Source organism: Abramis brama, assembly GCF_963993115.1.
Source record: "Abramis brama genome assembly, chromosome: 5".
Taxonomy (NCBI): domain Eukaryota; kingdom Metazoa; phylum Chordata; class Actinopteri; order Cypriniformes; family Leuciscidae; genus Abramis; species Abramis brama.
Genome location: NC_139967.1, coordinates 16202469 through 16216892, shown reverse-complemented (window position 1 = coordinate 16216892; position 14424 = coordinate 16202469). Strand labels below are relative to the sequence as shown.

Here is a 14424-nt window from a genome sequence, read left to right as displayed (position 1 = left end):
AACACACCACATGTACTTACTACCTGCTGCTTTCAAGTGTTGTTAAGTAAGGAATCATTTCACTGCCACACACCAGTCAAACAAGTCTTTTTATCCATATGATTTTAACAAAAATTGTGAGAACATGTTGTTTTAAAGCAGTAATCTTGGATGTGTTGCATGCACCATATCCCAAAGTACCCCTTTCTTCAGTAGAGCAACTGTTCAGCAGGAAACAAATCTCATACATAATGAACAAAGAACACGCAATCTGCAAAACATGAAAGAGGAAATTAATGGGTGGGACTTCTGCCAAGGGATACATGTCTAATGGAGTCAATTGTTGTATGTATTTTTTATTGCAAGCTGTTTCATAACATCTGTCCGTTGACAGCTCTTTGTAGGTGTTCGGTCTAAAATAAGGTCTGTAAAATTTCTGCAGCTGTTTTGGCTCAGTCAGCAATAAACTTGGTGATTTTAAACATAATTTGCTCAAACAGATCATACAACAAAAAAGAAACAAAGGCAGAGAAGTGTAGTGTGTATTGAAAATACCAAACTAATTTCCGAGACAACTTTGTTGCATGTTTAATAAAGATTACACTTGGATCATCATACATATTGATGTATAATGTAAGAGTTTTACTCTTGGAAGATGGCATTTATTTACATTGCTGCTTCACAAACACTTTACAAAAGAAATAAGAGAAACAGTATTTTACAAATAAGCATGGCAAATAAGGCCTATGTAAGCCCACATGCATTCAGTGTATGTGATTTAACTTGCGAGTACAAAAAAGGTGAAAAGCTGCAGTCACTTTACGTCAGTAGAAAGTGCACCAGTTGCTGCTGTCGCTAGGAGTCAGTCCCCCTGTTATCAGGAGAATGAGGTCTACAAACCACCAGATGCCAAGGCCACCCAGGGTAAGCAGCTTTCCCACCGCAGTCCCAGTGTGCCCGAGACAGAACCGATCGACACCAAAACATCCCAGGAAAAATGAGTACAGTAGGGTGGTGATGAAGTAGTGTCCTGTGTATCTTAAATATCAAAGAGGAAAAACAATCCATTAATGTCAATGCATTAATAGACTGTGTAACTTCAAAAAATAAAAAAAATTGCGCAAACACATGTAAGCTATGCATGCACTGAACACACTGTCGACAGTTAAAGTTCATAATGAGAATAGTTAATGTTTAGTGTAAAGCTTGTGAATTGATACAACTCTATTTATTGATGGCCAGATACATTATGCACGTATAGACTTCTTAGTGAAAGGAATCTACAGTACCTAACTGCCCTCTTGTGGTAAAGAAATGAAAAATGATGCAATGCTCTCTTGTGAAGCAGAAGTCAAACAACAGGAAACACTTTGTGTAACTGTAACTGGCTGTCATCTCATATTAGTGTTATTTTCTTAAAATAATAAATATGTGAAACGAATGATCAGTTAAAGCTATTACCAAGGTTCTGACGTTTTTGACACATTTGTGATTACTGGATAACGATTTTAAAAAAAATCATTATATTCAGAACAGTTTGCTAATGAATCATTCAGACATTTTGTGAACCATTTTTGTGATTCATTAAAACGAACCGACTCAAAAGAACACTTCGCTTACAAAAACATTTACATGGCTAGCAAACAAGTTTTACTCTACAAAAGAGCAATAACTAGCTGATGAAATATTTTACAGCTAAATCAAGTATAGATATTTCCTTATTTTTTAAGTTTATAATAATTTCTATGATTTTATGATATTGTTATGTCCCAGGACATGTTGTTTCTTTTGTTTATTATATTTGGGGATGTTATTAAAGTTATTGCTATGCGTATTGCTGTTTTTGGTGTATTTCTCCTCTTGGTTTCCCTACCGGTTGTGATTGATTGGCAGATGACTGGAAGGAAGTGGTATAAAGCTTCAGTGCTCATTAAGAAGAGAAGAGAGACCAAATTGAGCGTGTTGTGTGGAGAGGGTTCATTTCTCCTGCCCCAGACCCTGTTGTTGTTAACTTTGAAGACTGAATTTGTTGTATGATTATATGATTGGTGTGCTGCCCAACAATAAACTGTAAGAAATTTCATCAATTGAACCAAATTACTTCTTTTTGAGTAGGAAGGTGGGTGCCACCTTTTGTTATAGTTTTCTCCTGATTTTGGTTTAGTTAGGGAGGTAGGGAAGTTCCCTGTTTATTTTTTATTTTTTCCTTTGTTGACCAGGAAAGTTCGTTTTTCTTTAACCACGGAAAGAATTGGATTTTGTTTGTTGTTTTAGCTTAACCCCCTCCTGAGACTCTATGACTAATTCTGTTTGTTCTTTATTTCTTACTAAAATAAAAGACTAAATTTAATTTTACCAGATTAAGTGTCTAGGTTGTAGTGCTGGGGTTGGACACGGAAAAACCTCCTTGTCTTTCTCAAATTATTTAACCTTGTTCGTTATTCCTCCTAACACTCCTTGACCGGGGAGCGACATAACAGTATGAAATAATTTATCTAATTAAAATATCGGAGTGTCTATTTACACTAAGTGCAAATAGCGCATTTTGTTATTATATAGACTAAATATGTTGTTGTTATTATTGCATACTGTTTTATAATGTACTACAAAATTGATTTATGCATTTATTACATCAAGGCTGGACTACTGTAATTCTTTATACCATGGTCTTCCTCAATCTTCATTGACACATTTACAGATGGTTCAGAACGCAGCAGCTAGACTGTTAACTAGTGCAAAAAAAAGTGATCATATCTCTCCAATTTTAGCTTCGCTTCACTGGCTCAAGTGTTTCTCCCTTTTTTAGAATTTAATTTAAAATTTTGCTGATTATTTTTAAAGCTCTTATGCACAAGCACCATCTTATATACCAATAAAGCTCTCCTACATCGAAAAATCTTAAATCGAAAGGTGACAGAGCCTTTGCAGTTTTCTGCTCCCCGGTTATGGAATCAGTCGCCACCTGACATTAAGAGTGCTCCTTCTATTTCTGTTTTTATATCTAGACTCAAGACACATCTTTACTCTTTTAAATTATGGATTAGCAACTGTTATCTTTGATTTGATGAAAATATTGTATTTTATGTTTGTTTTGTACAGCACATTATGTAGTCAGTGTAAGCTGAATTTAAATGTGCCCTATAAATAAAATGTACTTACAATACAGACACTGAGATGCAAATACTGTAGTATCTACCACTATTTGTACTAAAGTATGAATAGCATATACTTAGTGCAAAAAGAAAATGCTGTTATTTCCACTTTCCAGATTTCCAGAATGTCCACGAGATGGAGCCCTGCTATATTTTATTTCACTTACTTGATGCATGGCTCATTGCCTCTGAAAAACTCCCGTGGTCCAGCACACTCTATGCCATCCAGTGCCGTGCATAACACCTTGGTATGGTTCACATCTTTGTACACTTGACCACCAAACTACAAGAACAAGTCAATTGTATTTTTTTAGCTTTGCGACAAATACATAAACATCAGCTGGAAGGGATTTTATTAAAAAAAAAATAATAATTAAAAAGTTTTCCAAGGCTCTGAACTGCAGATTATGGGCGCAACATATCTTTCCAATAAAAATGTAGGTAAAAATGTACTTGTTACACTCACATGTAGTTACAATATAGTTACAACTATAAATTATGCATAATTACATGCTGCTAACCCTACAACAAACCTAATCCTAACCATAACCCTTTATATTAAGTACACATAGACCTGGTTTCACAGACAGGTCTTAGATAAAGCCAGGATTAGCCCTTAGGACATTAAAGTAGCTTTTAAAAAAATGCATCTTTAAACAAAACAAAGGCACTGACATATTTTAAGATATTTCAGTACAAGTTGCTTTCAGTTAAAACAGCTCAAACATGCATTTTAGAGTTAAGCCTTGTCTGTGAAACCGGGGGATAGTTAATTAATAGCCTACTACTCAGTATTTAAATGTATAGGCTAATTGCACTGTAACAAAGACACCTTAAAATAAAGTGTAACCCAACTGAACTTGCCTTTACACATCCATAGCCCATCTCCTGAAAGGCAGAGACATTTCCTCCGTGATCGACTGGATCTTGGCAGAATATGAATTCCTCTGGTCTAAATGAGATATCAGCACATCGTCATAAACTATAACAGCGCCCACTGAACTGTAAGTCGTTGTTGTTGTTGTTGTTTACATAAAACAGATGTAAACTTTCTGTGCTTCAGAAAGATGAAGTGAACTTACAGGTATCGACAGAGGACGACGGGTGATGGAGGGTTGTACTCGTACTGCTCCGTGTGATTTGATGTTTCAGTAGGTATAACACTCTCCGTCACAAGTGTTTCTCCCGGTTGTTCGCTGAACAGAACTGTTTTGCTGGTCGTTACTCTGTTTCCGGGTGGGTCGGTTGAATTTTCCGAGTGAATCCCGTCCAGACACTGTAAAAGTAGCACTGTAAAGAGCAATAAGAACTGTCCGCATAACAAAATGTAGTTGACTGAAATCTGCGGCATGATTTCTGAACGGCTAACGTTGGCTGATCTTTCAGCTAATGAACGAGACAGCAGCCAGCTAACGTTACCTAGCGGTGATTTTGCCAGTCGCATCTGTAAATGCCAGTCGACAACATATTACTGGCGGTATTATTTAAATATTATGCGACTTGTGTACCATATTGTGACCGAATATGAACCATATTACACTGCTACTAATGAACACAAGCTAAAACTGAGCCGTACAGTAGTCAATGTAGGCGGCGCATTGTGATGACGCTATTTGTGTAGCGTTACGTCATTTCACATTCATTTTCAGCCATTTGAATATTGAAAACTTATGTGAATTTTGTGGCAATGCCAAAGAATCTGTAACTCATCTTTTTTTTTCTTTTTTTTTTTGTATATATTCAAAAATGTTTTGGTTGGATGTTTCAAATTTAATTTCACAAATTGATCTGTATGATGTAGTATTTTTATTTTATTTTTGTACAGGACAATGTTGATTCCAAAAGTACGATGTGCTTCCTTATACAACTTTTTATTTTACTTGTAAAATATCACATTCATGTGAAAAAATGAACTAAAGCTAAGCCAAGCTTTGAACATTTTATAAAAGAGATTAAACAATATGGTAATACATTAGATCAAATTAAGAACAAAAAAGCAAAAAAAAAACTATGAAGCTTTTTGTTACTTTAAATTATTGTGATTTTACCCCTGGCATGACCTATTTTATTTTACATATTCTTATGTATGTTATTTTCTGCTTGTTGTGAGGCGTATATGCATGTACAAATCTTTGTATATTTTTTGTTGCATTAAAAAAACAAAAAAAACATTCATTTTCAGTAGGCTACTTGGTACTTATTCTGGACTGAAAAACTGAAGGAACTTAATTCGGATTGAAAGATTGAAGGAAATTAATCTGGACTGAAAGACTAAAGGACTCTGGAGTATTGTTGTATTATGTTATGACAATTACAATAATGAATAAATAAATTGGAAAAAAATTATTTAAAAAAACCCATTAATTTTAAGTATTAAGTATTTGTATCAAGAAATACATCAATATTATTAAACATATGTCGGAGTAAAGTTCAACATCAGTTTTTTGTGGCAAATGTATTATGGGGAACTTTTTTTTTCCAAGAAACGTTACTTGACAGGATAGATTTTATGGAGGAATAGTACTGTTTGTGAATAGTACGTTGTGCTCATTAGGGTAGAATCTAATGTGTGACTATTTTATTTCGAAAGAATAATATATTTAGAAATGTAATAAATCTTAATATGTATCACTGAAGTTGTTTTTAACTCAGTAGCCCACTAGATCTTGCACCATAATTTTTATTTTGCTCTCATGAATACTAAAGGTATGAGGTTGTATGTAAACTTTCTTGAACTATAAATAAAAATTCTCAATGTAAGATTTATTTATTTACATATTATTTAAAATGGGTATCCCAACAATCTTAAATAAACAATTATATTGCTAAGACTGTGATATAGTAAAATATGCTTAAGTGAGATGTACTGTATAGATTAGCCATATGGTTACTGTCAATTACAGACTGTTGTTGAAAATAAATAAAACATTTTTTTTATTTTAAAAATTCTTAAAAATAGAATGGTGCTTGATATAGTGCAGTTTAAATAATAATAATAGAAGCAAATAAATGGGAAAACAGAGAAAATGGTATGAAATTTATTTAATGGTTGCTCTGCAACTTCATGTTTTTTTATGCATTTTTCACACATTTACACAGCAGATAAAGACTAAAGAATAAATAGTATATATTATTTTTTAATCCAGACCTTCACATTCCATAGACTTATAATGCACATAATTACAGCTTACTAAATTTGTTGTTGTTCCTGTACAGACATCTCTAGAGATCCCGACACGTTGTGTTTTGATCCTCATTAGGTTTTGATCTAAACTCAGTTGATGCAGAAGTTGTAATACCAGCATGCTCATTTGAATCAGTTTCACCATATGGAATAAATACTGAGGTTTGTGGCATTTTTCGGCCATGCACCCACATTGGTACAGGGTAGGGTCTGCAGCGGGATTGGTAGCTAACGTTGAGAAAAGGGGTGCGTTGAACTTGGTATGGTACCGCAGAGGAGGTGGCAGCAGATGTAGTCATGTAACTCTGTGGATAAGGTAAGACACTTCCATACGTCGAAACAAGCACATTCTGTGAAAATTAGATCAAATATATACTGCATATTCTTTATATATTTTTGTTATAATTTACATGCAAGTTAAAGGCTATAAAACAACACAACATATTTCATTTAGCATGTTTTGTGTATTTTTATATTTTATTATATATGTTTTATTATTTTCAAATCAATCAATTTATTTTAAATTATATTTATTTTTAGTGATATATTAGGCTTACATCATGAATTATGGACCTACCTGAGAGGTCGTTCTGTGCTGCTGAAAGTAAGGTGGTAAATCTGGCATGCCAGTAAGTCTTTGTGGTGAGGTTGAGACTGAAGTGGTGTGACTTTGACCATCCCCTTCATTTGACCTTCGGGATAACCAAGGACCAGTTGCTTCAGATGCCAAAAGTGGAAGTGTTCCAACATAATGAAACTGACATAAATTTGACAAGACTTGTGCCGGCACACGCAGCGAATTAATTAGGCCTGGATGGGGGATGTAATAGGGCCGAGCGAGCAAACCCTTCTGAGAAACATCAGTCACATCAGCTGCAAACTTGGATTGTTCAGCATGTTTTTTATCAAAGGGTAAATGTTCAGTAGCGTCCTCCTCAACAAGCTTTTCCTTGTTGTTGGCTTCTATGTTCCAATCTCCTTGTATCTTCTCTTTTGAATTGTCCTTGGACTCTTTCACTGTTGTAGAGATTACTCTGGAATTTTGCTCATCTTGAGAAACTGACTGATTCTCATCTTCATTGCTTTCCTTCTCATCTCCATTTCCATCAATGTCGCTCTCATTCGTATCTGTTCAATAAATATAATAAAAATATCTCATAAATGTGTGTTAGGAATACCAATATTATTAATAGCCTATAAAATAGAACATAAAAAGCATATATATAGTATAAATTAAATTCCAATTGAAACCTGTTGAAGTTGATGTAACGACATTAGTTTCTTGAATCAAATAATTTGATGAACTTTGGTCAAAAAATGAGTCGTCTGTGAACACACTGGCTTTTTTCGCTTCCACATCGCACCTCTGTTGCAACATCTGTTTCCTAAGTATTGAAAAATAATCATGTCAGTGGGTATTAAAACGATTCTTTTCAGACCGTGCTGTTCATAAGTCCACATTGAACATCTGAGATTCAAAATGGAAATAAAGAGAAAGTTTGTGAGAAATTTAAAACAAAGACAAATAAGAAAGATTGTCACTAATCAAATATGTGAACTCCTTTGTTCCAAAGGTTAATGATCCTTTGTGAATCAATCTCAAATCATGCTGGAGAACATAATCATAAGGTTTTACACAAAGTTGGGTTCATACAGCTCAAGTGCTGCTGTCATTAAAACAAAAAAGGGCAGACCAAATAGCCTCCGAAATGATCCTATGGATTAGGCCTAGTTCAACTTTTCAGTAGGCTAAAGGCTAATCATATAATTTATACTGAAAATCAATGAAAATGCAAAATAGAATCATTAAGTGGAATTTTAAACAGGATATGTATAGGCATATTTATGAAATCTGAAAGGGGGAAAAAACTGACCTTTTCTCTCGTCTCCCATTTCCGGTATCGCGGAATCCTTTTGCAAATGGATTATTATCGATTTTCAACTGAGTTATCTGTAAGGTTAACGTGTCCATTAAGATTTCACATTTCTTAAGTGTTGTGAAAATTGTTTACAACTTTATTAGGATAATATGTGGTTTCATTGATTAAACATTTGAATCCATCCTGTCACCTTTTCGTTTTGGTATGCCGTAACAGCGATAAATTCAGTCTCAGGAAACACGTATGTTTTGAATGTGCTGTAAGGAAGTTTGAGGATGTCGTTGGCTCGAACGATATGAAACCTCGGCTGATATTTGTGCATGGAGTTTAAAATTGTCTGCAAAACAAAATCATATCATTTTTCATAATCATTGCAAACAAATTATTTTTAAACAATAATTTAAAAACATTTCTGTTCGGATTCCACCATTTTTAAAATCTTTTCACACAGAGCTGTTTGATAGCCTACACGCAACTTGTTGAATTTTCATAGAGCAATTTGCCTTTTATACAAGCTTGGTGACAGAGAAAATTAGTTTAAGGAGAAATTTACAATAAAGGTCGTTCATAAATTATGAATCACATATTAAATACTCACAAATCCATGTTTGTCAGATATATTGTTCGTCAGTTTTAGTTTATGAAAGGTGACAGCTTTGGACATCCATTGCTCCCCGGTAGCAGGACTGTCTGGGTGGATGTACATTCGTTTGGGCATTTCTGGATCGGCCTTTCCAGCCACCATCCAACGGGAGTTGTGAAACTTGTATCTGAAGTCGTCAGCCGCCACTATATCCATCAGCAGGATGTACCTCGCCTTCCTGTCAAAGCCGCTGCAGCGCACTTTAAACGCTGGAAACATGCGCCTCAAAAAAGCAAAATACATATTTCACTATGTCGTTTACACTCAAATAACAAAAATATGTTCTAAGAATGTTTTGTTACCTAATGTTCAAATATGGAAACGTTATTTCTGATTCTGAATATTCTTTAAAATGTCAAAATTACCAGTAAAAAAACAAAACAAAAAACAAAAACAAAAAAAAACAACAAAAAAAAAACAATTGGTAAAGCGAACGTTAAAGAAACAACTTTGCAAACATTATGGGATACTTTTGAATCTTCTTTGAACATTCTGCAACGAGTAGCCTAACATTTAAGATATGTTACATGAACGTCCAACTAAAACGTTCAGGGGAAGAAAAACTGTTATAGGCCTAGTAACGTTTTGAGAGCATAGAGGCTATATTGAAGGCCAGGTAACTTCGAACGAACATTCTATTAACGTTACTGTAAGAATGTTCGTTCTTAACGTTGAGAGAACCTTGCCAGAACGTCAGTCAAAGTTCTGAAAACCTTATGTGCACGTGTCCAATTCAGAATTACATAGTGACACTGACAGCACAAAATAAATAAATTGCTTACACATGAATAGCTGAGATCGTCACGCTGATTTTTTAAAAGACACTCACGGGTCTAGTCGTTTTAAATATTTTTCTTACCTTCCAGACTTTGTTATGACCATCTCCGTGCCGCATTTGTGAAACTGCCCCCACAGTTCCTTGGCTTCCAGGTGAACCACGGGGTCATCTTCAGGTGTCAGTCCGAGGTCTCTCGTCGTCTCCACAGAGAGGTGCGCGGGAGAAGCGGCTTCTTTGAGTGCCAGGCGAATAGAGTTATGGAGAACGTTCGCAATCTGCTGTTTCCCGTATCCAACAGGAAAAAACTGTGACTGCTGTCCAAGCATCGAACTAATGGTGAAGTCAGTGGAACTGGCCGGTATAAAGTGATACGCCATTCTCTCAACTTATTTTCACTCCATCCCCACAACTCCTCCCTGAAATCTTCAGCATTCACTCCTTATGTGGAATCATGCTTTCAGTGTGTCAGAAGTTGTAGGCTACTGTTTGTCAAAATGAATCTCGCGTTTTTGAATGAGTCATTCATTCATGCTTTCATGTCTTTGTCCTGTTGAGAGAAAAGCCCAAATGCAGAGACAGTAAAGGTTGTTTTATGGGGTCTCGTGCGCACAGATGAACCCTGGGGACCTAATGCCGGATCTCTAGACAGCATGGTGGTTTCTGGTCGGGACGGGTCAGTCGGGGGTTCTGATTGGCTCCGCGGACACATGCAAACCAATTGTGCTTCATAAGGGCGTGGTAAATCGATTTGTATATAAAGAATCAACTGCAACAAAGTGATTTGATACAAATGGAACATCAGCTGTCCAGAGTTTAGTGCTGCCCATGTTTGTGAAGAAATAATGTAGGGCATTTAAGGGAGATCGGGGCTAGTTGTCACAAAGGTTGTGTCAAAAGTGCAGTTACTCAGATCAGGTGTATGTTTTCTCTTACCTGCGATTTTGTATATTCTAAACCCTTTTATGACACATGAACAAAAATTCACTAATAGTTGAATGGCAGAAGAACACAATATTGCCCTATAACTGATTCTCTTTATACAACTGTCACATTAAATTACCCACCCACTCACCTCCCACAAGTCCACCCATAATCAATATATCCCTGTAATCTGTATCTGTGCAAAAGCACCTAACAGCACAATCACAAACTATAGTCCAACATGAGAAAACTGTTTAATCGTATATGTGACATATTTCTCACAGTGAAACACAACCATCTTATAATAACACTATTTTAAGGGGGTGCCATTAATTATATGTCCCGTCTTTTCTTGCTCCCAGACTCCGTCCCATAAGATCATGCTGTGATATGAGTGGGAAGTGACTGAGGATTCAACTGATGTATGCTTTTGATTGTCCTGGCTGGATTAGGAAGTGTATTCAGTTACACTTTTCTATTGCAGAAGAGTTTTGGATACACATTCCATAAAGGCTCAAAAACTACACAGAGGACTAAGTGAGACCAGCAGAACACAAGCCTCTTGAAACCATCAGTTGTGTAAACTTTGTGTTCAACACAAACCATTTTTCTTCTTTGTCATGTTACCAATCAAATATTCTAAACCTCTCGTTCTATTCATTTGGATATAAGGTTTGATGTTTTTGAAGGCTGGGGCCAAACTATCATGTTGACAATTTGATAGTCCATACCGTAATGGGGAAGTCCCATCGCTCTTGCTGTTTTTTTAATAAGGATCTATTTCTGTTTCTGCTTCCTCAAGGCATCAGCACTTCAGCAGTGTTTTTCTCAGGGGGAGGCACTAAGAATACATTTCACTAACTGGTGAAACTTTTGTGTTGTTTTTGCATTAGTGTATAGTACAGTGTAAAATACCTGACGGCACATTGTTTTAGTATCAGGACAGTTTTGAGTACGTCATAAACATTTAAATGCATGCGTCTCTGGTGCCATTTTCCCTCTCTATTATCTCAGAGAAAAGGAGGTATTTTTGTTATCCATAGTAATTTTTTAATTATTTCATAGACTGCTGTTTTTTTAATGATTTTATTTCCCTATATATATCATAAACAGAACCAAAAAATAGATACTGCCATTCAAAAGTTTTAAAAGTTTATAATTTTCGGTAAGATTTAAAATAAAATAAAAAAATGCAAAAGATGTCTCTCTCCATGGCTGCATTTATTCAAACATTAATATTGTTATTATTATTACAATTTAAAATAACTGTTTTCTATAATGTAATATTTTTTACATAATATTTTGTGTGTGTGGTGTGTACCCAAAGATAGTAAACCAGTGTGTGTGTGTGTGTGTGTATGTTTATGTAAAAAAACAGCTGTTGTATTGACTAAGGGTGGTGAAAACTCCACTCACAGAGATACAGCTTTATTTTGAACATTGCCTTCATTCTGAAGCATTTAAATTATTTCACGCCCTGCTTCTGTAATGGGTAAATCTGCAAATTTATGACAACGCTCTGCTATGACAGCTTTATGTCCTGTGTTCAGCTGCGCTGCCATGGTGGCTACGAGTACAGAGAAAGATCCACACACCGGATTATAAGAGATATGCCATCTGCAGCCATCCACTACTGGTGACCCAATCTTTATTGGGCAAGGAGCAACCCTGGCTGTCAATCATCCCTACTTCAAAGGGAGAGCAGGCAGAGATTTGTGGGAGGGAGAGAGAGCTGATGCCAGTCGGATATTTGTGAGAACACTAACAGGCATTGTGTGTAACTTAAAACCAAGGATAAATAGTTGCTTTAAACTGTACCACCACCACTTGGTTAAGAAGCTGCAAAGTTCTAAACAGGAACACTGTAAAAAAAAAAAAATAATAATAATAATAATAATTGCTGCATGCCTTAAATTTTGTAAGTACAATCAACTTGGATGTTTAAGTAATTTCAACTTAAATTACACACTCTAAAAAGTTGTACTATGATTTACTCAATTTTTTAGTGAAACATTTTTACACTTAAAAATATCGATTAGCCTACATTTTAAAGCAGTGAAATCAATTAGCCTACAATACACTGTATGGAAATGTAAGTTAAAAAGATCTGATCTGAGTAACTGCATCTAGTACATTAACAAATAAAACTGAGTAGTAATACTTGGGGAAAAAACATTTAATAAAACAATATGTATGTGTAATATTAACTGTTTTTATTTATGAGTAATAAATACTCATTACTAAACTTATTACTAAACCTTTGTAAACTAGTATTCCATACAACCACCAGTAGGCTATAGGCTACATGACATTGGCCTTTATTGTCCAGGAGTATAACGTTACATCAATACAGCATATTTTACACTGTTTAAACATGTAGGCTATACAATATATCCTACATTTAAACTCATGTCACAAACATTTTAGAAGTAAAAATGAAACATTTAAACATTCAGGTGAGGTAGCCTAATTCAAGTGTAATCAACCGGTCTGTTAGCCTATCCAATTTCCACAGAGGTTTGCAGGAAATGCACCAATACTGCGATGCTGAGAAGAGAGAACTGTTCTGGACTGGAGATAATTCAAACAGCCCGCGCTCACTCAACCGTTGAGTTGTCGTCACGTCAGAGGGTGGTGGGGGAGGGGTGCATTGTTTTAATTGCACCCTCTGACGTTTACAATTTCTTAAGAGTGTGTTAAATATATTAATGATATTGATTTGAATTAAGTAATATTTGTGGTTCTTGAAACAGATCAGTTTAATTCTCCATTCTCAAATATTTTGATAGAAATTTCACAAATATATTAAGTGTATTACAAATAAATAATTGGTTAGTCAAATACTAAATTATTTTAGTGAAAAAAAACTTCATTATTTTAACTTCATTCATTATCATTAATCAAATAAATGATATTCAGAGATTTTAATAAAGTTAAATATTACTGTGATATTTACTAAGCCACAGAATTAGAGTGCACTAAACTGACTAAAAAAAATTAGTTGAATCTTGTATAACTTGAAATCTAAAAAAATAAAAAAAAAATCTGAAAATTGCTTAATTTATTTTGATCAGTTAAACTTAAAGCAATGTCAAAACATGTTGTCATAATTTATTGATCATATAATTTTTTACATTATTCTGTAATGAATTTATAATACACCTATTTTTACTATTGCAAGCATTGTGGTATCTTTTAATCAATCTTCATACAGTTTTTTTGTATAGCCTAAAAGATGTTATTAGCAGCATAACAATCGGCTCACGATTCACGAACCTAAAGAGACAACCTTGGGTAGAGGGTCCTCAATAAGCATTACAACAGTAAAAGCATAAAAGTGATTCATTTTGCAGACGTGCACATGAAGGGATTGCGTTTTGAGAATATATCCATGAGGAAAAATAAAGGATAACACAATCACTGAATGTTAGTAATTGAAGTTACTTTGCTCCAGTAATATGTGGCCATCTCTCAAACACCTCAGCTGTTTATTTAGAGGGGCTGTGATGAATAGTCGGCCGCTAACAGACTGGTGTGACTGGACATGTTTGGACTGTGGAGGTGGGAGGAATGTAGTTAAACCATGGCACTGAGAAGGTGTGAGGAGAGAGAGAGAGGTTGCAAAAGAGCAGAGGTTGAGAGCACGTCATGCTGTCAAATTGATGAGGCTGCTTAGAAACAAAAACAGGACAGGCAGGATTTTTTTTCCCCCATCTAATTTTTTAATGACCACATTCAAGAGTAAGTAAACAGCAGAAATCAGCACATCTCTCAGACAGGCTTTCTGGGAGCAGGTCCAGCAGCAGATGAATGAGCACTGGGGGAAATGAGAGTAAATGACTGATTGTCCAGTGAGTCTGCAGTGTAGTCATCAGTCTGATTCAGTT

At 35.2% G+C, this 14424-nt stretch overlaps 2 protein-coding genes across 4 annotated transcripts; both read right to left on the bottom strand.

The window, feature by feature from the left end:
• Positions 1-542: 542 nt before the first annotated feature.
• Positions 543-4755, bottom strand: tm2d2 (TM2 domain containing 2). The gene is made up of 4 exons (XM_084114102.1): positions 4214-4755; positions 3996-4083; positions 3299-3414; positions 543-1017 (listed from the first exon to the last, which is right to left on the bottom strand). Exons 1-4 carry the CDS (start codon positions 4573-4575, stop codon positions 804-806), a joined length of 780 nt encoding a protein of 259 aa, XP_083970228.1. The 5' UTR covers positions 4576-4755; the 3' UTR covers positions 543-803.
• Positions 4756-6159: 1404 nt separating this feature from the next.
• On the bottom strand, positions 6160-10034 carry tbx3b (T-box transcription factor 3b). 3 transcript variants are annotated; one of them, XM_084115917.1, is made up of 7 exons: positions 9698-10034; positions 8794-9061; positions 8386-8532; positions 8190-8266; positions 7567-7700; positions 6893-7443; positions 6160-6665 (listed from the first exon to the last, which is right to left on the bottom strand). In XM_084115917.1, exons 1-7 carry the CDS (start codon positions 9991-9993, stop codon positions 6354-6356), a joined length of 1785 nt encoding a protein of 594 aa, XP_083972043.1. In that variant the 5' UTR covers positions 9994-10034; the 3' UTR covers positions 6160-6353. The 3 variants fall into 3 exon arrangements, with proteins under 3 accessions (XP_083972043.1, XP_083972044.1, XP_083972045.1); XM_084115918.1 differs by having other exon boundaries at positions 6170-6620; positions 9698-9958; XM_084115919.1 differs by having other exon boundaries at positions 6397-6639; positions 9698-9958.
• Positions 10035-14424: the final 4390 nt, after the last annotated feature.